This window comes from Oncorhynchus gorbuscha, linkage group LG11 (assembly GCF_021184085.1).
Source record: "Oncorhynchus gorbuscha isolate QuinsamMale2020 ecotype Even-year linkage group LG11, OgorEven_v1.0, whole genome shotgun sequence".
Classification (NCBI taxonomy): Eukaryota; Metazoa; Chordata; class Actinopteri; order Salmoniformes; family Salmonidae; genus Oncorhynchus; species Oncorhynchus gorbuscha.
Window position 1 is genome coordinate 64,972,866 of NC_060183.1, and position 24,704 is coordinate 64,997,569.

The 24,704-nt window shown below is 48.9% G+C and overlaps 1 protein-coding gene across 2 annotated transcripts in view; it reads left to right on the top strand.

Moving 5' to 3' along the window:
* Positions 1 to 24,704, top strand: part of LOC124049123 (seizure 6-like protein) — a 75,409-nt gene that overhangs the window by 41,385 nt on the left and 9,320 nt on the right. The window contains exons 4-14 of one of the 2 annotated variants that reach the window (XM_046370479.1): positions 7,286 to 7,481; positions 12,870 to 13,055; positions 13,207 to 13,378; positions 13,564 to 13,730; positions 13,852 to 14,046; positions 14,261 to 14,399; positions 14,840 to 15,036; positions 17,040 to 17,234; positions 17,598 to 17,789; positions 23,166 to 23,360; positions 24,383 to 24,418. In XM_046370479.1, the coding sequence (XP_046226435.1) occupies positions 7,286 to 7,481; positions 12,870 to 13,055; positions 13,207 to 13,378; positions 13,564 to 13,730; positions 13,852 to 14,046; positions 14,261 to 14,399; positions 14,840 to 15,036; positions 17,040 to 17,234; positions 17,598 to 17,789; positions 23,166 to 23,360; positions 24,383 to 24,418 (1,870 nt within the window). The remainder of the gene's footprint in view (positions 1 to 7,285; positions 7,482 to 12,869; positions 13,056 to 13,206; positions 13,379 to 13,563; positions 13,731 to 13,851; positions 14,047 to 14,260; positions 14,400 to 14,839; positions 15,037 to 17,039; positions 17,235 to 17,597; positions 17,790 to 23,165; positions 23,361 to 24,382; positions 24,419 to 24,704) is intronic. The other variant, XM_046370480.1, reaches the window with a different exon arrangement.

Genomic DNA, 24,704 nt, shown 5'->3' on the forward strand with positions numbered 1-24,704 from the left:
GGGAGTACTAGTACCAGATCAATGTTGAGCTATATACAGCGAGTACTAGTACCAGGTCAATGTGGAGCTATATACAAGGCGTGCCAGTACCAGGTCAATGTGGAGCTATATACAGGGAGAACAAGTACCAGGTCAATGTGGAAATATATACAGGGATTACCAGTACCAGATCAATGTGGAGCTTATACAGGGTGTACCCATACCAGATCAATGTGGAGCTATATACAGGGAATACCAGTACCAGATCAATGTGGAGCTATATACAGGGAATACCAGTACCAGATCAATGTGGAGCTATATACAGGGTGTACCCGTACCAGATCAATGTGGAGCTATATACAGGGAATACCAGTACCAGATCAATGTGGAGCTATATACAGGGTGTACCCGTACCAGATCAATGTGGAGCTATATACAGGGTGTACCCGTACCAGATCAATGTGGAGCTATATACAGGGAGTACCCATACCAGATCAATGTGGAGCTATATACAGGGTGTATCCGTACCAGATCAATGTGGAGCTATATACAGGGAGTACCCGTACCAGATCAATGTGGAGCTATATACAGCGAGTACCCGTACCAGATCAATGTTGAGCTATATACAGGGTGTACCAGATCAATGTTGAGCTATATACAGGGTGTACCAGATCAATGTGGAGCTATATACAGGGTGTACCCGTACCAGATCAATGTGGAGCTATATACAGGGAGTACCCGTACCAGATCAATGTGGAGCTATATACAGGGAGTACCAGATCAATGTAGAGCTATATAAAGGGATTACCAGTACCAGGTCAATGTGGAGCTATATACAGGGAATACCAGTACCAGATCAATGTAGAGCTATATAAAGGGATTACCAGTACCAGATCAATGTGGAGCTATATAAAGGGATTACCAGTACCAGATCAATGTGGAGCTATATACAGGGAGTACCAGTACCAGATCAATGTGGAGCTATATACAGCGAGTACTAGTACCAGGTCAATGTGGAGCTAAATAAAGGGATTACCAGTACCAGATCAATGTGGAGCTATATACAGGGAGTACTAGTACCAGGTCAATGTGGAGCTATATACAGGGAGTACCAGTACCAGATCAATGTGGAGCTATATACAGGGAGTACTAGTACCAGGTCAATGTGGAGCTAAATAAAGGGATTACCAGTACCAGATCAATGTGGAGCTATATACAGGGTGTACCAGATCAATGTGGAGCTATATACAGCGAGTACTAGTACCAGGTCAATGTGGAGCTAAATAAAGGGATTACCAGTACCAGATCAATGTGGAGCTATATACAGGGAGTACCAGTACCAGATCAATGTGGAGCTATATACAGCGAGTACTAGTACCAGGTCAATGTGGAGCTAAATAAAGGGATTACCAGTACCAGATCAATGTGGAGCTATATACAGGGTGTACCAGATCAATGTGGAGCTATATACAGGGAATACCAGTACCAGATCAACGTGGAGCTATATACAGGGAGTACCAGATCAATGTGGAGCTATGTATGTATGTTTGTTTGTTTGTTTGTGTTGTGTCTGTATGCGTGTGTGTGTGTGTGTGTGTGTGTGTGTGTGTGTGTGTGTGTGTGTGTGTGTGTGTGTGTGTGTGTGTGTGTGTGTGTGTGTGTGTGTGTGTGTGTGTGTGTGTGTGTGTGTGTGTGTGTGTGTGTGTGTGTGTGTGTGTGTGTGTGTGTGTTTGTGTGTGTGTGTTTGTGTGAGTGTTTGAATGTGTGAGAGATTTGTGGTGGTATATTAAGTCTAGTGTGTACTGTGAGTTTGTGTGAGTGAGTGTGTATATGGTGTGTATATTAAGTCTAGTGAGTGTGTATATGGTGTGTATATTAAGTCTAGTGAGTGTGTATATGGTGTGTATATTAAGTCTAATGAGTGTGTATATTAAGTCTAGTGAGTGTGTATATGGTGTGTATATTAAGTCTAGTGAGTGTGTATATGGTGTGTATATTAAGTCTAGTGAGTGTGTATATGGTGTGCATATTAAGTCTTGTGAGTGTGTATATGGTGTGTATATTAAGTCTTGTGAGTGTGTATATTAAGGTGTGTATATTAAGTCTTGTGAGTGAGTGTGTATATGGTGTGTATATTATATTAAGTCTTGTGAGTGTGTATATGGTGTGTATATTAAGTCTTGTGAGTGTGTATATGGTGTGTATATTAAGTCTTGTGAGTGTGTATATGGTGTGTATATTAAGTCTTGTGAGTGTGTATATGGTGTGTATATTAAGTCTTGTGAGTGTGTATATGGTGTGTATATTAAGTCTTGTGAGTGTGTATATGGTGTGTATATTAAGTCTTGTGAGTGTGTATATGGTGTGTATATTAAGTCTTGTGAGTGTGTATATGGTGTGTATATTAAGTCTTGTGAGTGTGTTATATGGTGTGTATATTAAGTCTCGTGAGTGTGTATATGGTGTGTATATTAAGTCTAGTGAGTGTGTATATGGTGTGTATATTAAGTCTAGTGAGTGTGTATATGGTGTGTATATTAAGTCTTGTGAGTGTGTATATGGTGTGTATATTAAGTCTTGTGAGTGTGTATATGGTGTGTATATTAAGTCTTGTGAGTGTGTATATGGTGTGTATATTAAGTCTTGTGAGTGTGTATATGGTGTGTATATTAAGTCTCGTGAGTGTGTATATGGTGTGTATATTAAGTCTTGTGAGTGTGCATAGGGTCAGTGCAAGATAGAGTCAGTGCAGATAGTTTGAGTACCATTAATTGACATTTGGCTATTCAACAATCCTATGGCTTGGGGGTAGAAGCTGTCTTGGAGTCTGTTGGTCCCGGACCCTATGCTTCGGTACCATTTGCCAGACGGCAGCAGAGTGAACAGTGGCTGGAGTCTTTGGCAATTTCTCGGGCCTTCCTCCACACAACACTGGTGCTGTTCCAGGTCCTCTTTATTGCAGTCAAGCACTAAGAAGAGATCTCAAAAGAGATGTGCAGTGTCATTAACAGTATCTATGGTTTCTGAGAATTCTCACTCACTGTCTGCCTCTCCTCTTTATCTCCTTCTGTCTGCCTCTCCCCTTTATCTCCTTCTGTCTGTCTCCCCTTTATCTCGCACTGTCTGCCTCTCCCCTTTATCTCTCACTGTCTGCCTCTCCCCTTTATCTCTCACTGTCTGCCTCTCCCCTTTATCTCCTTCTGTCTGCCTCTCCCCTTTATCTCTCACTGTCTGCCTCTCCCCTTTATCTCTCACTGTCTGTCTCTCCCCTTTATCTCTCACTGTCTGCCTCACCCCTTTATCTCCTTATGTCTGCCTCACCCCTTTATCTCCTTCTGTCTGCCTCTCCCCTTTATCTCGCACTGTCTGCCTCTCCCCTTTATTTCACACTGTCTGCCTCTCCCCTTTATCTCCCACTGTCTGCCTCTCCCCTTTATCTTGCACTGTCTGCCTCTCCCCTTTATATCGCACTGTCTGCCTCTCCCCTTTATCTCTCACTGTCTGCCTCTCCCCTTTATCTCGCACTGTCTGTCTCTCCCCTTTATCTCCTTCTGTCTGCCTCTCCCCTTTATCTCTCACTGTCTGCCTCTCCCCTTTATCTCTCACTGTCTGCCTCTCCCCTTTATCTCTCACTGTCTGCCTCTCCCCTTTATCTCTCACTGTCTGCCTCTCCCCTTTATCTCTCACTGTCTGCCTCTGCCCCTTTATCTCTCACTGTCTGCCTCTCCCCTTTATCTCTCACTGTCTGTCTCTCCCCTTTATCTCACACTGTCTGCCTCACCCCTTTATCTACTTCTGTCTGCCTCTCCCCTTTATCTCTCACTGTCTGTCTCTCCCCTTTATCTCTCACTGTCTGCCTCTCCCCTTTATCTCCTTCTGTCTGCCTCTCCCCTTTATCTCGCACTGTCTGTCTCTCCCCTTTATCTCGCACTGTCTGCCTCTCCCCTTTATCTCCCACTGTCTGTCTCTCCCCTTTATCTCGCACTGTCTGCCTCTCCCCTGTATCTCGCACTGTCTGCCTCTCCCCTGTATCTCGCACTGTCTGCCTCTCCCCTTTATCTCTAACTGTCTGCCTCTCCCCTTTATCTCGCACTGTCCGCCTCTCCCCTTTATCTCGCACTGTCTGCCTCTCCCCTTTCTCTCACTGTCTGCCTCTCCCCTTTATCTCGCACTGTCTGTCTCTCCCCTTTATCTCGCACTGTCTGCCGCTCCCCTTTATCTCGCACTGTCTGCCTCTCCCCTTTATCTCTCACTGTCTGCCTCTCCCCTTTATCTCTCACTGTCTGCCTCTCCCCTTTATCTCTCACTGTCTGTCTCTCCCCTTTATCTCCCACTGTCTGCCTCTCCCCTTTATCTCGCACTGTCTGCCTCTCCCCTTTATCTCGCACTGTCTGCCTCTCCCCTTTATCTCGCACTGTCTGCCTCTCCCCTTTATCTCGCACTGTCTGCCTCTCCCCTTTATCTCGCACTGTCTGCCTCACCCCTTTATCTCCTTCTGTCTGCCTCTCCCCTTTATCTCCTTCTGTCTGCCTTTCCCCTTTATCTCCTTCTGTCTGCCTCTCCCCTTTATCTCACACTGTCTGCCTCTCCCCTTTATCTCGCACTGTCTGTCTCTCCCCTCTATCTCGCACTGTCTGCCTCTCCCCTGTATCTCGCACTGTCTGCCTCACCCCTTTATCTCCTTCTGTCTGCCTCACCCCTTTATCTCCTTCTGTCTGCCTCTCCCCTTTATCTCGCACTGTCTGCCTCTCCCTTTATCTCACACTGTCTGCCTCTCCCCTTTATCTCGCACTGTCTGCCTCTCCCCTTTATCTCGCACTGTCTGTCTCTCCCCTTTATCTCGCACTGTCTGCCTCTCCCTTTATCTCGCACTGTCTGCCTCTCCCCTTTATCTCTCACTGTCTGCCTCTCCCCTTTATCTCGCACTGTCTGCCTCTCCCCTGTATCTCGCACTGTCTGCCTCACCCCTTTATCTCCTTCTGTCTGCCTTTCCCCTTTATCTCCTTCTGTCTGCCTCTCCCCTTTATCTCACACTGTCTGCCTCTCCCCTTTATCTCGCACTGTCTGTCTCTCCCCTCTATCTCGCACTGTCTGCCTCTCCCCTGTATCTCGCACTGTCTGCCTCACCCCTTTATCTCCTTCTGTCTGCCTCACCCCTTTATCTCATTCTGTCTGCCTCTCCCCTTTATCTCGCACTGTCTGCCTCTCTCCTTTATTTCACACTGTCTGCCTCTCCCCTTTATCTCGCACTGTCTGCCTCTCCCCTTTATCTCGCACTGTCTGTCTCTCCCCTTTATCTCGCACTGTCTGCCTCTCCCCTGTATCTCGCACTGTCTGCCTCTCCCCTTTATCTCTCACTGTCTGCCTCTCCCCTTTATCTCTAACTGTCTGCCTCTCCCCTTTATCTCCCACTGTCTGCCTCTCCCCTTTATCTCGCACTGTCTGCCTCTCCCCTTTATCTCGCACTGTCTGCCTCTCCCCTTTATCTCGCACTGTCTGCCTCTCCCCTTTATCTCCTTCTGTCTGCCTCACCCCTTTATCTCCTTCTGTCTGCCTCTCCCCTTTATCTCGCACTGTCTGCCTCTCCCCTTTATCTCGCACTGTCTGTCTCTCCCCTCTATCTCGCACTGTCTGCCTCTCCCCTTTATCTCGCACTGTCTGCCTCTCCCCTTTATCTCACACTGTCTGCCTCTTTATCTCCTTCTGTCTGCCTCTCCCCTTTATCTCCTTCTGTCTGCCTCTCCCCTTTATCTCGCACTGTCTGCCTCTCTCCTTTATTTCACACTGTCTGCCTCACCCCTTTATCTCCTTCTGTCTGCCTCACCCCTTTATCTCCTTCTGTCTGCCTCACCCCTTTATCTCCTTCTGTCTGCCTTTCCCCTTTATCTCCATCTGTCTGCCTCTCCCCTTTATCTCACACTGTCTGCCTCTCCCCTTTATCTCGCACTGTCTGTCTCTCCCCTCTATCTCGCACTGTCTGCCTCTCCCCTGTATCTCGCACTGTCTGCCTCACCCCTTTATCTCCTTCTGTCTGCCTCACCCCTTTATCTCCTTCTGTCTGCCTCTCCCCTTTATCTCGCACTGTCTGCCTCTCTCCTTTATTTCACACTGTCTGCCTCTCCCCTTTATCTCGCACTGTCTGCCTCTCCCCTTTATCTCGCACTGTCTGTCTCTCCCCTTTATCTCGCACTGTCTGCCTCTCCCCTTTATCTCGCACTGTCTGCCTCTCCCCTGTATCTCGCACTGTCTGCCTCTCCCCTTTATCTCTCACTGTCTGCCTCTCCCCTTTATCTCTAACTGTCTGCCTCTCCCCTTTATCTCACACTGTCTGCCTCTCCCCTTTATCTCGCACTGTCTGTCTCTCCCCTTTATCTCGCACTGTCTGCCTCTCCCCTGTATCTCGCACTGTCTGCCTCACCCCTTTATCTCCTTCTGTCTGCCTCACCCCTTTATCTCATTCTGTCTGCCTCTCCCCTTTATCTCGCACTGTCTGAGTCTCTCCTTTATTTCACACTGTCTGCCTCTCCCCTTTAATCTCGCACTGTCTGTCGCACTGTCTGCCTCTCCCCTTTATCTCGCACTGTCTGCCTCTCCCCTTTATCTCTCACTGTCTGCTCTCCCTTTATCTCTAACTGTCTGCCTCTCCCCTTTATCTCACACTGTCTGCCTCTCCCCTTTATCTCGCACTGTCTGTCTCTCCCCTTTATCTCTCACTGTCTGCCTCTCCCCTGTATCTCGCACTGTCTGCCTCACCCCTTTATCTCCTTCTGTCTGCCTCACCCCTTTATCTCCTTCTGTCTGCCTCTCCCCTTTATCTCGCACTGTCTGAGTCTCTCCTTTATTTCACACTGTCTGCCACTCCCCTTTAACTCGCACTGTCTGCCTCTCCCCTTTATCTCGCACTGTCTGCCTCTCTCCTTTATCTCGCACTGTCTGCCTCTCCCCTGTATCTCGCACTGTCTGCCTCTCCCCTTTATCTCTCACTGTCTGCCTCTTCCCTTTATCTCTAACTGTCTGCCTCTCCCCTTTATCTCGCACTGTCTGCCTCTCCCCTGTATCTCGCACTGTCTGCCTCTCCCCTTTATCTCTCACTGTCTGCCTCTCCCCTTTATCTCTCACTGTCTGCCTCTCCCCTTTATCTCGCACTGTCCGCCTCTCCCCTTTATCTCGCACTGTCTGCCTCTCCCCTTTCTCTCACTGTCTGCCTTTCTCTCCTTCCTCTCACCTTCGCTCTTCTCTCAATATCTCTCTTCTCTCTCTCTCTCTCTCTCTCTCTCTCTCTCTCTCTCTCTCTCTCTCTTCTTAGGTGAAGAGTGTGAATCTGTCAGAGGGAGAGCAGCTGTCAATCAGAGGGGTGGATGAGGGCGGGGCCTTGCTGGTACTGGCCAATCACACACTGCTGTTGGAGGGTCAGGTGATCCGAAGTCCGACCAATACCATCTCAGTATACTACCGCTCCTCACCTGAAGGGAGCATAGGCATGTTCCAGCTACACTACCAAAGTGAGCACACACACACAATCACACACACAGTCGCACACTATCACGCGCCACACACACACAGTCACACACAAAATTGTTCATGTTTTTAATTCAAAGCCTTCATTAGGTCCTAACTACTAAGGGGTTGTTGAGTCTCTGTCTACCTGATCTATTAATGGCCTAACCACTTAATCTTGTTTTGTAATCAATTAGCACTGTGATTGGATGTCGTATCAATTAACTGATTAGCTGTGATTAATTGGTTTTCATCTCATTATGCAGCTGTGTGCGTGTGTGTGTGTGTGGGGTGTGTGTGTGTGTGTGTGTCACCTGTAATGTCTTCCTCTGTCATCTCACACTGGTGTACTGTCTGTGTCAGTTCAGATAGGACAGGAATGGATAGATGGAGTTAACATCGCAAACTACTTGCCTTTCACCTGGCCTGTCCTCTCCTCTCTCTCTGTTATTCTGGCCTATCCAGTCATATATCCATTAGTCTGTCCTGTCCAGTCATATATCCATTAGTCTGGCCTGTCCTCTCCTCTCTCTGTTATTCTGGCCTATCCAGTCATATATCCATTAGTCTGGCCTATCTAGTCATATATCCATTAGTCTGGCCTGTCCAGTCATATATCCATTAGTCTAGCCTGTCCAGTCATATATCCATTAGTCTGGCCTGTCCAGTCATATATCCATTAGTCTGGCCTGTCCAGTCATATATCCATTAGTCTGGCCTGTCCAGTCATATATCCATTAGTCTGGCCTATCCAGTCATATATCCATTAGTCTGGCCTGTCCAGTCATATATCCATTAGTCTGGCCTATCCAGTTTTTTTTTAAATTGAGTCATTTAGCAGGCGCTCGTATCCAAAGCAATTTACAGTTAGTGCATTCATTGTAAAAATAGATAGGTAGGACAACCACATATCACAGTTATAGAAAGTACATTCAGTAGAGTCCGAGCTTGAAGGTGGGGGGGGGTTCAGGTTTTTATTTTATTTTATTTGGGGGTGGGGGGGGGTTGAGGTGAGGGGAGGATTATTTAAGATACTGTTTCAGATGTTTTCGGAAGATGGGCAGGGTCTCTACTATCCTAGCTTCAGGGGTAAGCTGATTCCACCATTGGGATGCCAGGTCAGAGAAGACAGCCTCTGGGCTGAGCGGGAGCTGCCCACCCGTAGTGGTGGGTGGGTTAAGAGACCTGAGATGGCAGAACGGAGTGCTCGGGTTGCAAGGTTTGAGCATAGCCTGAAGGTAGGGAGGGGCAGTTCCTCTTGCTGTAACGTAGGTAAGCACCATGGGCTTGTAGTGGATGCGAGCGGGGTGACATGAGAGAACTTGGGAAGGTTGAAAACCAGGCGGGCTGCAGCAATCTGGATAAGTTGCAGGGGTTTGATGGCACAAGAGGGGAACCCAGCCAATAGCGAGTTGCAGTAGTCCAGTTAGGAGAAGACAAGAGCATGGATTAGGACCTGCACCGCTTCCTGTGTGAGGTAAGGGTGTACGCTAAGGATGGGTCACTGCTTTGATGTTTGTAGAGAACGACAGATGTTGTTCAGGGTCACACCAAGGTTCTTTGTACTCTGGGAGGGTGACACTGTGGAGTTGTCAACCGTGATAGAGAGGTCTTTGAGAGGGCAGGCCTTCCCAGGGAGGAAGAGTAGCGCCTTCTTGTTGAGCTTGAGGTGGTGGGCCGACATCCAAGTTGAGATATCTGCCAGGCACGCAGAAGATGCATGTCGCTACCTGGGTGTCAGAAGGGGGGAAGGAGGAAGTAGTTATCTGTATTATCTGCATATCAATGATAGGAGGGGCCATGTGAGGATATGACAGAGCCTAGTAACTTGGTGTTTAGAGAGACGAGGAGAGATTCTAGAACCGAGCCCTGGAGGACACCAGTAGTGAGAATACGTGGTGCAGACACAGATCCTTTCCACGTCACCTGCCCAGGTAGGATGCAGTCCAAGATTGTGCCCAGCCCTGAGAGGCTGGAGAGAAGGCAGAGCCTGAGACCCCCAGCCCTGAGAGGCTGGAGAAGAGGCAGAGCCTGAGACGCCCAGCCCTGAGAGGTTGGAAAGGAGGCAGAGCCTGAGACGCCCAGCCCTGAGAAGCAGGAGAGGAAGCAGAGCCTGAGACGCCCAGCCCTGAGAGACTAGAGAGGAGGCAGAGCCTGAGACGCCCAGCCCTGAGAGGCTGGAGAAGAGGCAGAGCCTGAGACGCCCAGCCCTGAGAGGTTGGAAAGGAGGCAGAGCCTGAGACGCCCAGCCCTGAGAAGCAGGAGAGGAAGCAGAGCCTGAGACGCCCAGCCCTGAGAGACTAGAGAGGAGGCAGAGCCTGAGACGCCCAGCCCTGAGAGGCAGGAGAGGAGGCAGAGCATGAGACGCCCAGCCCTGAGAAGCAGGAGAGGAGGCAGAGCCTGAGATGCCCAGCCCTGAGAGGCTGGAGAGGACGCAGAGCCTGAGACGCCCAGCCCTGAGAGGCTGGAGAGGAGGCAGAGCCTGAGATGCCTAGCCCTGAGAGCCTGGAGAGGAAGATCTGATGGTTCATGGTGTCGAAGGCAGGACGATGAGGAGAGAAATCAGCTTTGGCAGTGAGAAGAGCCTCCGTGACAGAGAAAAGCAGTCCCGGTTGAGTGACCTGTCTTGAAGCCTGACTGGTTAGGGTTAAGAAGATGGTTCTGAGAGAGATAATGAGATCCGAGATATAAGTTGATCAGAGACAGCACCCTCGAGTGTTTTGGAAAGAAAAGAAAGAAGGGATAATAGTCTATAGTTTTTGACTTCAGATTAGTCGAGTGTTGGTTTCTTGAGGAGGGGAGCGGCTCGGGACATTTTGAAGTCAGAGGTGATGCAGCCAGTGGTCAGTTAGGAGTCGATGAGGGATGGGAAAATGTCTCCAGCGATGGTCTGGAGAAGGGAGGAGGGGATGGGGTCAAATGGGCAGGCAGGTTGTTGAGCGGCCAGACCTCACTAGTCACAGGATTTCATCTGGGGAGAGAGGGGAGAAAGAGGCATATGGGAGTTCTTTGTGAGTGAGACCAGTGGACTCAATAGGCTGAGTGAATAAGTAGCGGATGTCGTGAACTTTTTTCAAAGTAGTTGACAAAGTTGTCCACAGAGAGGGAGGGTTGGAGGATTAAGGAGGGAGGAGAAGGTGTAAAAATGTTTCCTATGATTAGAGGCAGAAGCTTGATATTTAGAGGTAGTGGTAGAAAGTGGCTTTAGTAGCAGATGCAGAGGAAGAGAAGGTAGAGAAGAGGGAGTGAAAGGATGATAGGTCCTCCTGAAGTTTAGTTTTCCTCCATTTTCGCTCAGCTGCCCGCAGCCCTGTTCTGTAAGCTCACAATGAGTCACTCCGCCACGGAGCAGGACAGGAGGGCCGAGCCGGCTGGGAAGAAAGAGGAAAATGCGAGTCATAGGATGCTGTAAGGGAGGAGAGTAGGGTCGACGAGGCAGAATCAGGAGACAGGAGTTTAGTTTAGTTTATTTTAGTTTAGTTTAGTTTAGTTTATTTTTACAGGGACAGTGCACATTAATCACATTAATCATCCCTGGGCAGGTTATTAAAAACAATTACAATATAGACAATAGCACCATAGACATAGCAACATAGCAACATAGGACAAGCAAGACATAGCATACAGACAGAGCAACATAGAACAAAAAGCAGCAAGACAAATTTCATAAAAGCAACAAAGTGTTTCCACACCTCACAAGCTACAGACAACATTGAAAGTGGCAACACACAGCTAGGGTCCATGTTCACAAATCTGATTGACCTTTAGCCATGTCTTCAAGCATTTTGTGAAAGTGTGATAGGTGGTGCAGTTATGTGTGTCTGATGGCAGTGTATTCCAGACATGGGAAGCTCTCACAGAGAATGCAGATTTACTAAAGGTGCTTTTCCTTAGGGGAACAATACAGTCACCTCTCATGGCAGACCTTGTGGATCTGCTGCCATATGTCTGGGTTTTCTGTTTAACAAAAATATTGAGTGGAGGGGGAGCCAGGCCATTAAGGATCTTGAATACAAGACATGTGTCGGTGTATTGCACAAGATTTTCCCAACTCAAGAGCTCATGTTTTCTAAGGATGTGACAATGATGATGGCTATTGGGCTTCCTATCAAGCACTTTGAGAGCCTGTTTGTAGACAGACTGAATAGGTTTTAATGTTGTACAGCAAGCTTGGGCCCAACTAATCAAGCAGTATGTTAAGTGGGGGAGTATCGTAGATTTGAAGTACAGTTTTACTACCTCTGTAGTCAAACAATTTCGTATAAATCGGAAATTAGCTAGATTGAATTTAGTTATTTGAATTACCTTTTTCACATGCTTTTTAAAAGAGAGGTTGGAATCAAGTATGATGCCAAGGTACTTAAAATCGGATACCACCTGGAGCTTCTCCCCTGACACATAGACATCTGGCTCAGTAGCATCTGTTGCCCTCTTTGTGAAGAACATGCAAACAGTTTTTTTCACATTGAGTCACTGAGCCACTTTGTAACCTGGACCATTACAGTAGTGAGTTCTTGTGCAGCTTGTTGTTTGCTCTTTGCATATATCACTGTATCATCTGCATACATCTGAACTTCAGACCCAGTACAGACAGAAGGCAGATCATTAATGTACAGGCTGAACAGGAGAGGCCCCAGTATTGGCCCTTGGGGCACGCCCACATCATAGCTACGAGTGGGCGACAGCTCATTGCTCACTCTGACACACTGAGTTCTGCCTTCAAGGTATGATTTCATCCATCTCAAGGCATCAGGGGAAAAGTTGAACTTGGACAATTTTGTGATGAAAATCTCATGGGTAACAGTATCAAAAGCCTTCCTTAGGTCCAGAAACACAGCCCCAACAGCACCCCCTTTGTCCATCTTGGACTTCACATTTTCCAGAAGAAAGCAGTTGGCCGTTTCTGTGGAGTGTTTCGCTCTGAAGCCAAACTGCATGGAGTGTAATGTGAAGGGGCTGTTGTTGAGGTGGGCAATCAGTTGTTCTGCTACACACTTTTCAACAACCTTTGACACCACAGGTAGTATACTAATGGGCCTGTAGTTACTCACGTCAGCAGGGTCGCCTGATTTAAAGATGGCCGTTATTATGGCCGACTTCCATACCCTTGGAAACACACCGAGACCAATAGATGTGAGAAGGGAGGGAGAAGGATTTAGCAGACGGGAGAGGTGATAGGATAGAAGAGGAGAGAGTAGTAGTCATCTCAGATCAAAATAGACCAGGAAGCCAACTATTGAATAGATTAGCATAAAATAGACTAAGGTGAAAATAAGATAAGCGCTTTGAGATAAACACATAGAGAATGGAAATATCTCTCTCTCAACTTCTCTCTTATTTTACCTTCTATCTTTCACACTATCCCCTTCTCCCTCCCCCTCTCCCCCTGGCAGTATTCCGTCTGAGCTGTGCCCTGCCGAGGAGGCCTCACTTTGGGGAGGTGTCTGTGCTGGACCTGCTGCCAGGGGGCACTGCCCGCTTCCATTGCCATATGGGCTACCACCTGCAGGGGGCAGTGGCTCTCACCTGTCTCAACACATCTCTGCCTGTCTGGAGCAGCAAGGAGCCAAGCTGTAGAGGTGGGGAGGAGAGGGAGACACACGCACACACAGGAACACACACACCCACATCTCAATGCTTTGCTGCAGCCTGGAGCAACAACATGCCCAGCTGCAGAGCTGGGGAGACACATCAACTCTAATCATTACCATCACACCTGTTCCTCCATAGCGCTGTGTGGAGGGTCAGTGAAAAATGCTACAGTAGGGAGAATCTTGTCCCCCTCTCCCCGCCTGGGTCCCACCGCCACCCATGACCGCTCCTGCTCCTGGTCCCTGGAGGCCCCCACTGCACAGAGACTACACCTGCACCTGGAGAGACTGGCCCTCGAACCCACTGACAGGTGAGAGAGAGAGAGAGAGAGAGAGAGAGAGAGAGAGAGAGAGAGAGAGAGAGAGAGAGAGAGAGAGAGAGAGAGAGAGAGAGAGAGAGAGAGAGAGAGAGAGAGAGAGAGAGAGAGAGAGAGAGAGAGACTTTGAATGTGTAACCTGTAGTTGTGCTATAATGCATTTACATTTCTCCCCCCAGACTTGTGTTATGGAGCGGTCTGGATGCTGGGTCTGTGGTGCTGTTTGACTCTGGGCGGGGTGGTCCAATACCATTTGAAGGGGTGATCAGTGAGGGTCCAGCAGTCAGGGTTCAGTTCATCACAGACCAACCTAACCACAATACAGGCTTCAACATCCGTTATGAGGGTAAGAGCACACACACATGTATAAACACAGTATTTCATAACCTTCATAACCTTTCTGTCTAACCTCAGCTCTCTCATCCTCCTGTCCTCCTCCTCTCCTTTTCTTTCCTCCCCCTCTGCAGCTTTTGAGCGTGGGCACTGTTATGAGCCCTACCTGCAGAATGGTAACTTCAGCACCACTGACCAGGTCTATGGGGTTGGAGCTGTGGTGCAGTTCAGCTGTGATCCTGGTCACTCTCTGGAGCAGGGGCCGCCCGTCATAGAGTGTATCAATGCCAGAGACCCCTACTGGAACGACACGGAACCACTCTGCAAAGGTGTGTGTGGGAGGGAGATTGTAGTGTGTGGTTGTGCGCACCCGTGTGTGTGTGTTGAGAGAGTTCTAATATCACAGTGTTACTGAGACACTGTTTAATTGGGATAACTCATCACTCTCCCCCTTCTTTCTCCCCTCCCCCCTTCCTCCCTCACCCTCTCCTCACCTTTTCTCTCTCCCCTCCGCTCTCTCCCTTTCCCCTTCCCCATCTCCAGCTCTGTGTGGGGGGGACCTGGCAGGTCCAGTGGGTGTTATCCTGTCTCCTAACTGGCCAGAGTGGTATGGAGAGGGAGAGGACTGCAGCTGGAGGATACATCTAGAGGAGGACAAGCGCGTGCTGCTCAACGTACAGCTGTGAGTGATATACACACACTCACACACAAATATACAGACAGACGCGCACACACACACACACACACCAACCACCTGTCAGAATAATGATGGTAAGAGGTTGTTACACTAGCCAGATGTTACTCATTAGCCAGCCTCTGAGGTCATCAGCTCCCAGCGTTCCATTTCATTCATCCAGCCTGTAGACTCTTACGCCATTACCTCACACTGAGTCAGCCACATAGAGCTGATACCATATGCACTCATATAATTTACTCTGGGACAAAAATACATTTAGAAACATCTGTCAGAATTGGAAAGTGATTCAACAACTCTCTCTCTCACTCTCACTCTCACTCTCTCTCTCTCTCTCTCTCTCTCTCTCTCTCTCTCTCTCTCTCTCTCTCTCTCTCTCTCTCTCTCTCTCTCTCTCTCTCTCTCTCTCTCTCTCTCTCTCTCTCCAGTTTGAACCTAAGTGACAGTGACATGTTGACCATCATGGATGGTGATGAGGTCACCCCCCATATTCTGGGCCAGTACGTGGGTGGGGCCGGGCCCTTCAAGATACAGTCCACAACCCCTGACCTCACCGTGACCTTCCACTCCGACCCTGCCGGCCTTGTCTTCGGCAAGGGAGAGGGCTTCATCATCAACTACATGGGTAAGAGACGATGATGGATAGGAAAAGGGTGGGAAGTAAAGAAAGAAAGGAGAAAGTGAGGGACAAGATTCATTTACGAGAGATGGAAGCCAATATTGGAAGTATAGCTGAATGGGATATAGCTGAATGGGATATAGCTGAATGGGATATAGCTGAATGGGATATAGCCTATTTTGCAGCCGAGTTGAAACAGAGTCAGAGAGAGATGAAGAGGAGGATGAGGAAATGAAAGAGCAGTGTAATGTCCCAGACTCTCTTTTTCTGTCTCGTCTACCCTTCTCTCTTCCTTCACTTTGTTCTTTCTCTCTTTCTCTCTTTCTCTCTCTTTCTCTCTCTTTCTCTCTTTATCTCTCATTCTCTCTCTATCTCTCATTCTCTCTATCTCTCATTCTCTCTTTCTCTTTCTCTCTCTCTCTTTCTCTCTCTCTCTTTCTCTTTCTCTCTTTCTCTTTCTCTCTTTCTCTCTCTCTCTCTCTTTCTCTCTCTCTCTCTCTCTCTCTCTCTCTCTCTCTCTCTCTCTCTCTCTCTCTCTCTCTCTCTCTCTCTCTCTCTCTCTCTCTCTCTCTCTCTCTCTCTCTCTCTCTCCTTATTCAATCACATCCTATTTGTGTTATGCAGGTGAATGAGGACCCAAAAGCGACTTGGCGAAAACAGAGTTTTTAATCCAGTAAAGTAACTTTACAATCAAAAGGCATAATTCTACTCGTAATGACGAGAACAGACTGGAGACTTGATCAAGAACTGCAGGTTGCCTCGGGAAGGCACTTGAACGTAGCAGACTCAGACACCTGCTCACCACGCAGCATCTGAGGGAAACACGACACGACAGGGCGATACATAGACACAGCACGGTGAACAATAGACAAGGATCCGACAGGGCAGGAACGGAAAACAAGGAGAGAAATAGGGACTCTAATCAGGGAAAAGGATCGGGAACAGGTGTGGGAAGACTAAATGATTGATTAGGGGAATAGGAACAGCTGGGAGCAGGAACGGAACGATAGAGAGAAGAGAGAGAGGAAGGGAGAGAGAAAAAGGGGAACGAACCTAAAAAGACCAGCAGGGGGAAAATGAACAGAGGGAAAAGCAAAATGACAAGACAATCTAAGACAAAACATGACAATTTGTCTCATCATCCTTTACAGATACACACACACACAATTACTTGGAATGCACTTCTCGTTCACAGAAGGAAACAAAAGCATAAAATCACATTATGCATATAAATGATGCACACTCAGTCATTCTACGTATACACTTTACACATCCGTACACACACACACATAAATGTTTGTTTTTACTAACAATTGATTCCCATTCAAAATCCTATTTTCCTTAACCTAAACCCAAAACCCTAATTCTAACCCTAAACCTAACCCCTAAGCTCAAAATGCTGTTTTTCCTTGTGGGGATCCGGCAAAATGTCCCCCATTTTCCTTGTTTTACTCTCCTTGTGAGGACTTCTGTTCCCTACAGGGATAGTAAAACAAAAAACACTTCTTTCTCCAGTGAGACAATCAGAAAGACATCCTTACTTCTCCTTTGTTATTTTGTGTGTGCATGTGCGTGTGTGTGTATGTGTGTGACCGTGTGTGTGTGTGTGTGTGTGTCCGTTAGCAGTGTGTGTGTGAAGGCACAGTAGAGGATAGCTAGCTAGATAAATGAGAAAGCCAGTCAATATAAATTAATAATTGAACCAAGAAGCCTGACTTGCTCATCCCAGTGGACCAGTTACACAGAAACGCACTGGAATACTGTACACACACACACACACACACACACACACACACACACACACACACACACACACACACACACACACACACACACACACACACACACACACACACACACACACACACACACACACACACACACTACACTCGGACACACACACACACACTACACTCGGACACACACACAAACAAAATACATTCGATATAAATCACTAGAAGCGCTTATAAATGAAAGTTCCATGTGTCTGTGTGTCTCCATGGTAACAGAGGTGTCCCGTAACGACTCGTGCCCGGACCTCCCGGAGATCCAGAATGGCTGGAAGACCACGTCCCATACTGCCCTGGTGCGGGGTGCTCGCATCACCTACCAGTGTGACCCCGGCTATGACCTGGTTGGACGAGAGACTCTGACCTGTCAGCTAGATCTCACCTGGAGCACACAGCCCCCCTTTTGCGAGAAGAGTGAGTTAACGAGAGGGGGTTGGGGGAGGCTGTGTGTGTGTGTGTGTGTGTGTGTGTGTGTGTGTGTGTGTGTGTGTGTGTGTGTGTGTGTGTGTGTGTGTGTGTGTGTGTGTGTGTGTGTGTGTGTGTGTGTGTGTGTGTGTGTGTGTGTGTGTGTGCGCGTGTTAGAGCTGGGCGATATGGACAAAAATCAATTACCACGATAACGACAAATTGAATGATAAGTTCATAACATGAATGCGTATATTACCCTTAACTCCTACTACTGCTTTGAAAGTTGTACCTATCAATTATTACATGAACAATCATCTATATTTAACTAACTTGTTTCATTTTTCACTTCACTTCTCTCTCTCTCTCCAGTAATGTACTGTTCAGATCCGGGTCATGTAGAACATTCCACCAGGTCTCTGTCAGACCCTAAACTCCTGGTTGGGACCACCATCCAGTACAGCTGCTACTCCGGCTTCATCCTGCAGGACGGCTCTACACTCACCTGCTACGGACGAGAGCCCGGAACCCCTGTCTGGACATCCAAATTGCCTCACTGTGTCTGTGAGTATGTGTGTGTGCGTGTGCGGGTGTGTGGGTGTGTGTATGTGTGAGCGTGTGTGCGTGTGCGGGTGTGTGGTTGTGTGTGTATGTGTGACCGTGTGTGTGTGGGTGTGTGTGTATGTGTGAGCGTGTGTGGCCCTGGTAATAAATAGTGCACAGGGCCCTGGTAATAAATAGTGCACAGGGCCCTGGTAATAAATAGTGCACATGGCCCTGGTAATAAATAGTGCACAGGGCCCTGGTAATAAATAGTGCACAGGGCCTTGGTAATAAATAGTGCACAGGACCCTGGTAATAAATAGTGCACAGGGCCCTGGTAATAAATAGTGCACATGGTCCTGGTAAAAAATAGTGCACAGGGCCCTGGTAATAGGGCCCGGGTTGGAGCAAGCGGTCGCATCCGCATTTCGCTCCGCAGGTAGTATCACATTTTCATTTCATTTCATTACAGTACAACGGTTTGATTTGTTTGATCGTAGCTAGCTACATATCTAGCTACATAGCCGTCTTTGTATCAAAGATAATTGTGTAGTCTAGAGCGATTTTCTAGGTTAGCTAGCCAACTATTGTCGTTCTTTTAACGCAACGTAACGTAATCAACACTGCTAGCTAGCCAGCTAGCCCCCGAATAGCAGCACTGTAGAAACTATTACACTCAACGGAACGACTTGATTAGTGTAGTGTCAGCAACGCAGCCACTGCCAGCTAGCCTACAAAGTCAACAACGCAGCCACTGCCAGCTAGCCTACTTCAGCAGTACTGTATCATTTTAATCATTTTAGTCAATAAGATTCTTGCTACGTAAGCTTAACTTTCTGAACATTCGAGACGTGTAGTCCACTTGTCATTCCAATCTCCTTTGCATTAGCGTAGCCTCTTCTGTAGCCTGTCAACTATGTGTCTGTCTATCCCTGTTCTCTCCTCTCTGCACAGACCATACAAACGCTCCACACCGCGTGGCCGCGGCCACCCTAATCTGGTGGTCCCAGCGCGCACGACCCACGTGGAGTTCCAGGTCTCCGGTAGCCTCTGGAACTGCCGATCTGCGGCCAACAAGGCAGAGTTCATCTCAGCCTATGCCTCCCTCCAGTCCCTCGACTTCTTGGCACTGACGTAAAAACATGGATCACCACAGATAACACTGCCACTCCTACTGCTCTCTCTTCGTCCGCCCACGTGTTCTCGCACACCCCGAGAGCTTCTGGTCAGCGGGGTGGTGGCACCGGGATCCTCATCTCTCCCAAGTGGTCATTCTCTCTTTCTCCCCTTACCCATCTGTCTATCACCTCCTTTGAATTCCATGCTGTCACAGTTACCAGCCCTTTCAAGCTTAACATCCTTATCATTTATCGCCCTCCAGGTTCCCTCGGAGAGTTCATCAATGAGCTTGATGCCTTGATAAGCTCCTTTCCTGAGGACGGCTCACCTCTCACAGTTCTGGGCGACTTTAACCTCCCCACGTCTACCTTTGACTCATTCCTCTCTGCCTCCTTCTTTCTACTCCTCTCCTCTTTTGACCTCACCCTCTCACCTTCCCCCCCTACTCACAAGGCAGGCAATACGCTCGACCTCATCTTTACTAGATGCTGTTCTTCCACTAACCTCATTGCAACTCCCCTCCAAGTCTCCGACCACTACCTTGTATCCTTTTCCCTCTCGCTCTCATCCAACACTTCCCACACTGCCCCTACTCGGATGGTATCGCGCCGTCCCAACCTTCGCTCTCTCTCCCCCGCTACTCTCTCCTCTTCCATCCTATCATCTCTTCCCTCTGCTCAAACCTTCTCCAACCTATCTCCTGATTCTGCCTCCTCAACCCTCCTCTCCTCCCTTTCTGCATCTTTTGACGCTCTATGCCCCCTATCCTCCAGGCCGGCTCGGTCCTCCCCTCCCGCTCCGTGGCTCGACGACTCATTGCGAGCTCACAGAACAGGGCTCCGGGCAGCCGAGCGGAAATGGAGGAAAACTCGCCTCCCTGCGGACCTGGCATCCTTTCGCTCCCTCCTCTCTACATTTTCCTCTTCTGTCTCTGCTGCTAAAGCCACTTTCTACCACTCTAAATTCCAAGCTTCTGCCTCTAACCCTAGGAAGCTCTTTGCCACCTTCTCCTCCCTCCTGAATCCTCCTCCCCCTCCCCCCTCCTCCCTCTCTGCAGATGACTTTGTCAACCATTTTGAAAAGAAGGTCGACGACATCCGATCCTCGTTTGCTAAGTCAAACGACACCGCTGGTTCTGCTCACACTGCCCTACCCTGTGCTCTGACCTCTTTCTCCCCTCTCTCTCCAGATGAAATCTCGCGTCTTGTGACGGCCGGCCGCCCAACTTCCTGCCCGCTTGACCCTATCCCCTCCTCTCTTCTCCAGACCATTTCCGGAGACCTTCTCCCTTACCTCACCTCGCTCATCAACTCATCCCTGACCGCTGGCTACGTCCCTTCCGTCTTCAAGAGAGCGAGAGTTGCACCCCTTCTGAAAAAACCTACACTCGATCCCTCAGATGTCAACAACTACAGACCAGTATCCCTTCTTTCTTTTCTCTCCAAAACTCTTGAACGTGCCGTCCTTGGCCAGCTCTCCCGCTATCTCTCTCAGAATGACCTTCTTGATCCAAATCAGTCAGGTTTCAAGACTAGTCATTCAACTGAGACTGCTCTTCTCTGTATCACGGAGGCGCTCCGCACCGCTAAAGCTAACTCTCTCTCCTCTGCTCTCATCCTTCTAGATCTATCGGCTGCCTTCGATACTGTGAACCATCAGAGCCTCCTCTCCACCCTCTCCGAGTTGGGCATCTCCGGCGCGGCCCACGCTTGGATTGCGTCCTACCTGACAGGTCGCTCCTACCAGGTGGCGTGGCGAGAATCTGTCTCCTCACCACGCGCTCTCACCACTGGTGTCCCCCAGGGCTCTGTTCTAGGCCCTCTCCTATTCTCGCTATACACCAAGTCACTTGGCTCTGTCATAACCTCACATGGTCTCTCCTATCATTGCTATGCAGACGACACACAATTAATCTTCTCCTTTCCCCCTTCTGATGACCAGGTGGCGAATCGCATCTCTGCATGTCTGGCAGACATATCAGTGTGGATGACGGATCACCACCTCAAGCTGAACCTCGGCAAGACGGAGCTGCTCTTCCTCCCGGGGAAGGACTGCCCGTTCCATGATCTCGCCATCACGGTTGACAACTCCATTGTGTCCTCCTCCCAGAGCGCTAAGAACCTTGGCGTGATCCTGGACAACACCCTGTCGTTCTCAACTAACATCAAGGCGGTGGCCCGTTCCTGTAGGTTCATGCTCTACAACATCCGCAGAGTACGACCCTGCCTCACACAGGAAGCGGCGCAGGTCCTAATCCAGGCACTTGTCATCTCCCGTCTGGATTACTGCAACTCGCTGTTGGCTGGGCTCCCTGCCTGTGCCATTAAACCCCTACAACTCATCCAGAACGCCGCAGCCCGTCTGGTGTTCAACCTTCCCAAGTTCTCTCACGTCACCCCGCTCCTCCGCTCTCTCCACTGGCTCCCAGTTGAAGCTCGCATCCGCTACAAGACCATGGTGCTTGCCTACGGAGCTGTGAGGGGAACGGCACCTCAGTACCTCCAGGCTCTGATCAGGCCCTACACCCAAACAAGGGCACTGCGTTCATCCACCTCTGGCCTGCTCGCCTGCCTACCACTGAGGAAGTACAGTTCCTGCTCAGCCCAGTCAAAACTGTTCGCTGCTCTGGCCCCCCAATGGTGGAACAAATTCCCTCACGACGTCAGGACAGCGTCACCCCCCCCTTTAAGATTGAGATGCACCATTGTAAAGTGCCTGTTCCACTGGATGTCATAAGGTGAATGCACCAATTTGTAAGTCGCTCTGGATAAGAGCGTCTGCTAAATGACTTAAATGTAAATGATGTAATGTAATAAATAGTGCACAGGGCCCTGGTAATAAATAGTGCACATGGCCCTGGTAATAAATAGTGCACATGGCCCTGGTAATAAATAGTGCACAGGGCCCTGGTAATATATAGTGCACAGGACCCTGGTAATAAATAGTGCACAGGGCCCTGGTAATAAATAGTGCACAGGGCCCTGATCAGAGTTTGTACTACAGTAATGTTTCCCCAGGACAGGAGGCTGCTTGTCGCCCGTCATTCAGTGTGTATTATAAACCTCAACAGTTTTCTCTCCTGTAGACCTGGTGCTCATTTTAATAGTGTTTGATGTTGCAGAGCTAATCTGTGATGGGCACTTGATCTCTGGCAGAGACGACTCCACTTTCTTTATAATTCTAACACCGCTCCTAGCCTGGTTGTGTTCATGGTTATTAAAGTGTGTGTGTGTGTGTGCGTGCATTACAGCTTCATCCTCCTTTCTGCCTTCTCATGGCTATTAATCTGTGTGTGTGTTTGATATGCTAATGCAGTGTGCAGATCAGGCCCTGGCCACCTGGAAGAGGGGGCGGAGATTACCCATGAGTCATTGTAGCTCGGCTTGAGGCTGTCAGACCAGGAGGAGAAGCTGTCAATCAACCATCCTACCTTCCCTCCCTCCCTGTCAGTCTGTCTGTTTGCGTGTGACTCACACCTCCTTAGAACCAGTGTTCTCCAACCCTCTCCTCCAGTACCCCACGCTGCTCCACTTAGTTGAGCTATTTCACTTCTAGCAATGATTCAACTGGTCAAGCGCTTGATGATTGTTAAGCAGATGATTGTTGATCTCTCTCTCTCTCCCTCCCTCTCTCTCTCTCCCTCCCTCTCTCTCTCCCTCTCTCTCTCTCCCTCTCTCTCTCTCTCTCTCTCTCTCTCTCTCTCTCTCTCTCTCTCTCTCTCTCTCTCTCTCTCTCTCTCTCTCTCTCTCTCTCTCTCCTCTCCTCCCTCCCTCCCTCCCTCTCTCTCTCTCTCACTCCCTCTCTCTCACTCCATCTCACCCTCCTCCCTTTCGTTCTCTCTCTCTCTCACTCCCTCTCTCTCACTCCATCTCACCCTCCTCCCTTTCGTTCTCTCTCTCCCTCTCTTTCACTCCCTCTCTCTCAATCCCTCTCTCTCATTCCATCTCTCTCACTCCCTCTCTCTCATTCCATCTCTCTCACTCCATCTTTCTCACTCCCTTTCGCCCTCTCTCTCCCTCTCTCACTCTATCTTGCCCTCCTCCCTTTTGCTCTCTCTCTCTCTCTCTCACTCCATCGCGCACTCCTCCCTTTCACTCTCTCTCTCTCTCTCTCTCACTCCATCTCGCCCTCCTCCCTTTCTCTCTCTCTCCTCCCTCCCTCCCTCCCTCCCTCCCTCTCTCCCTCCCTCCCTCCCTCCCTCCCTCTCTCTCTCTCTCTCTCTCTCTCTCGCTCTCGCTCTCTCTCTCTCCCTCTCCCTCTCTCCCTCCCTCTCTCCAGCGGAGGAATCTGTTTCCTGTGAGAACCCTGGGCTTCCTGACAACGGGTACCAGGTCCTGTCCAAGCGTCTCTACCTGCCCGGCGAGTCGCTCACCTTCGTCTGTTACCAAGGTTATGAGCTCATCGGCGAGGTCGCCATCAAGTGTATCCTGGGAAATCCGTCATTTTGGAGCGGTCCACTCCCTCTGTGCAGGGGTGAGACCCAGCTGCCATGCACCCACATACCACCCCTACAGACCTGCATGGAAGGGAACATTCCTCACCATGACTTTCCACATAAACACTGATGTAGCCATTGGTGCTTGTTTTAGTAATGGTATTTCAGTATGTCCCTCTGCATGCAGCTCTAGGAAGCCAGGTTGGTAGTTCCTCCTCTCTGTAGTTGACAAAGATTGCTGGGCTGTGGTCAGAAGTAGTGTAACTATATAAGGAATGAATGGACGCAGCACTAAACATACACTACATGACCAGAAGTATGTGGACACCGGCTCGTCAAACATCTCATTCCAAAATCAGGGGCATTAATATGGAGTTGGTCCCCCCTTTGCCGCTATATAACAATCTCCACTCTTCTGGGAAGGTTTACCACTAGATGTTGGAACATTGCTGCAGGGATTTGCTTCCATTCAGCCACAAGAGCATCAGTGAGGTCAGGCACTGATGTTGGGCGATTAGGCCTGGCTCGCAGTCGGCATTCCAATTCATCCCAAAGGTGTTCAATTGGATTCAAGTCAGGGCTCTGTGCAGGCCAGTCAAGTTCTTCCTCACCGATCTCAACAAACCATTTCTGTATGGACCTCGCTTTGTGCATGGGGGCATTGTCATGCTGAAAGAGGAATTGGCCTTCCCCAAGTTGTTGCTACAAAGTTGGAAGCACAGAATCATCTAGAATATCATTGTATGCTGTAGGGTTAAGATTCCCCTTCACTGGAACTAAGGGGCCCGAACCATAAAAAACAGCCCCAGACCATTATTCCTCCTTCACCAGACTTTACAGGTGTCAGTCACTATGCATTGGGACAGGTCGCGTTCTCCTGGCATCCGCCAAGCCCAGATTTTATACACCTGTCAGCAACGAGTGTGGGTGAAATGGCCGAATCCACTCATTTGAAGGGTTGTCCACATACTTGTGTATTTATATAGTGTACCTGCCAACAGTGCTATGATATACCTTACCTAACCTGTCAATGTCTGAAAGAATGTCTGATGTCTTGCAGCCAACCATGACTGCTTTGGCAACCATGCTTTGGAAGGTGAGTCTGTCTGTCTTTCTGACTCTGTGAGCCTGCCTGTCTGTCTGTCTGTGTCTGTTTTTCTGTATATTTTTCTCTCTTTGTCTGTCTGTCTATCTGTTAAATCAGATCTTTATTTGTACATACATTAGTGGCTTAAAGTGATTCTCCAGTACTTTTGTATACTTTTTATCTAGTAGTTCTGAAAGTAGTGCTCACAAGCCAAAAGTGTTCCCCAAACATTGCATACTACATCACATATGTGCAGATATGTGCACCACCTCATTGCTTTCTTTCTCTCTCGCTC